The 2,298-nt window shown below is 55.1% G+C and overlaps 1 protein-coding gene across 1 annotated transcript; it reads right to left on the bottom strand.

Moving 5' to 3' along the window:
- Positions 1 to 975: 975 nt before the first annotated feature.
- On the bottom strand, positions 976 to 1,884 carry LOC131830038 (olfactory receptor 13G1-like). Its single transcript, XM_059172432.1, has one exon. The coding sequence runs from the start codon at positions 1,882 to 1,884 to the stop codon at positions 976 to 978; it is 909 nt and encodes a 302-aa protein (XP_059028415.1).
- Positions 1,885 to 2,298: the final 414 nt, after the last annotated feature.

Genomic DNA, 2,298 nt, shown 5'->3' with positions numbered 1-2,298 from the left:
GCGAGGGGGAGGAGGGGAGGCCAGGAAACCCATTGAGAGAGCTTGCAAGTGAGATGCCAGCCCTATTCCCTCAAAGGGACCTTTCTCTCCACGTACTTCAGAAGCAATATGTTCCTACATCCCACCGCCAGCCCTGCACAGTTAAATCCTGAGGGGGAACAGAGTGTTTGGGCCATAAGGAGCTTCCCTTCACCAGGCATTTCCCATGCCCAAATCCTCCTGAACCCAAATATCCCTGGATCCAGGGTCCATGGAGAGCGGACGACTGGGTTCATCATGTGTGGTAGGGGAGGGCAGGGCCCAGCAGCCCTGGTCTACTTTCCCACAGTGATGCCTATAGCATCTTCACATCCTAGACTTGAAAAAGCCTTGCCAAATTATTACCCTAAAAAGTGCTGATTTTTTTTTAAAAGACCGCTCTTGGAGCCTCTGCTTCCAGGAAGAACCTATTCTCCTGAAACACTTCCCCAAGTGTCACCGCCCACTGCCCTCCGGTTTGCTGCCTCTCACCCACTGCGCCCTGCAACGAAGGCAGCCTTGAGTGTGCCGGGAGGAGCGGCTACAGGCTTCAACCAAAGCCTCTGCCTCTGGGCAGAATGAGCAGAGGCATGTTGGAGAGAAAATTGCTAGCCAGGGCTGGGGACAGGGCCATGTCCCCATGAGAATTTCTTAAATCTATTTCATGCCTCTCAGTTCACAGAGCTGCGACACAGGTCATTTCTTGACCCTACAGGGCAGGACACCCAGGATCTGGGAGGATGAGGGGCTTCCTGAGGTGTCAGGGTGAAGTGGTGTCAGAGCTGGGCTCCATGGACACTGCATAGTGCACCAGAGTGTGTCTTCTGGAAGGAGGATGGGGTTCCCAGATGCCAGGATACACCCCACTCTAGGGAAACCTGCACCTGGAGCCATGCCTGCTGCCACACCCTCCAGGAGAGGTGGTGGGGCCTGGGCGTGGGACACACAGACCTCAGCTCAGGAGAACAGTCTCCTGAGGGCAGCTTTGACATCTGTGTTCCTCAGGGAGTAGATAAGGGGGTTCAGGGAGGGGGCCACCGAAGTGTAGATGACAGAGACCACCTTGTCCTTGTCCAGTGAGTATCTGGACGCTGGGCGGATGTAGGTGTAGATGACAGTGGAGTAGTACAAGGTGACCACCAGGACGTGGGAGGAGCAGGTGGAAAAGGCCCTCCGCTTGCCTGCTGCGGAGCGGATGCGCAGGATGCTGGTGATGATGCAGACGTAGGAGAGCATGATCACAGAGAAGTTCCCCACTGCCAGGATAATGTCTGCAGTGAAGGCCATCGCTTCATTCAGGTGTGTCGGGGCGCAGGAGAGCTTCAGCAGAGGGGGGATCTCGCAGAAGAAGTGTTGGACCACGTTGGAGTGGCAGAAGGGCAGGCGCAGCAGGAGGCCAGTGTGTACACTGGTGTTGGCTAGGCTGACTGTCCACACAGCCATGGCCAAGAGCTTGCACACCCTGGGGTCCATGAGGGCGCTGTAGCGCAGGGGCCAGCAGATGGCCACATAGCGGTCATAGGCCATAGCAGAGAAGAGCAGTAGCTCAGCCCCCAGGGACCAGGTGAAGAAAAAAAGCTGCACTATGCAGCCTCCATAGGAGATGGTCCTGTCGGCCATCATGCTGCTCAGCAGCTTAGGCAGGATCGTGGAGGTGCAGAGGATGTCCACCATGGCCAGGTTCACCAGGAAGAAGTACATGGGAGTGTGCAAGGCAGGGCTGGAGACAATGACCACCACGATGAGCAGGTTTCCAGAGAGGGCCACCATGTAGAGGAGGAGGAAGGCAGGAAAGAGCAGCATTTGCAGCTGAGGTATTTCTGAGAATCCCAGAATGAGGAATTCAGTGACCCATGTCTGGTTCATTGCAGCCCTGGGGAGGGGAGCTCTGAGCCTGGCTGTGAAGGAAAGAGGTAGTCACAGTTTGTTCCAAGCATCCTGTCCTGCAAATATGTGTGTGACCCACTTAGAAAGAGAACGTCAAATATTATTTTGGTAATAAAAATGGAGCTTTGTATCCCTGAAAACTTTGGAGATCAGGGGCATCACAGAGAAAGCAGCTGCCCCCTGATGTGCTGAGAAACCCTAGTCCTCACCCTTCTCTTCTTGGTGCAGGACTGTGACGGCCACTCACAAAGTCACCAGACTTGGAGCTCTGGTCACTGAGGGCTGGTCTCCCAGCCACACAGAGCACTGATTATGTGTGGCATTGTGGGGCTTAGAGAGAACCAGGGGACCTGAGCTCTGTGAAGACCACAGAGATTGTGCTTACAGCCCACT

This window comes from Mustela lutreola, chromosome 4 (assembly GCF_030435805.1).
Source record: "Mustela lutreola isolate mMusLut2 chromosome 4, mMusLut2.pri, whole genome shotgun sequence".
NCBI lineage: Eukaryota > Metazoa > Chordata > Mammalia > Carnivora > Mustelidae > Mustela > Mustela lutreola.
This window is presented reverse-complemented; position numbering and strand designations above follow the sequence as displayed.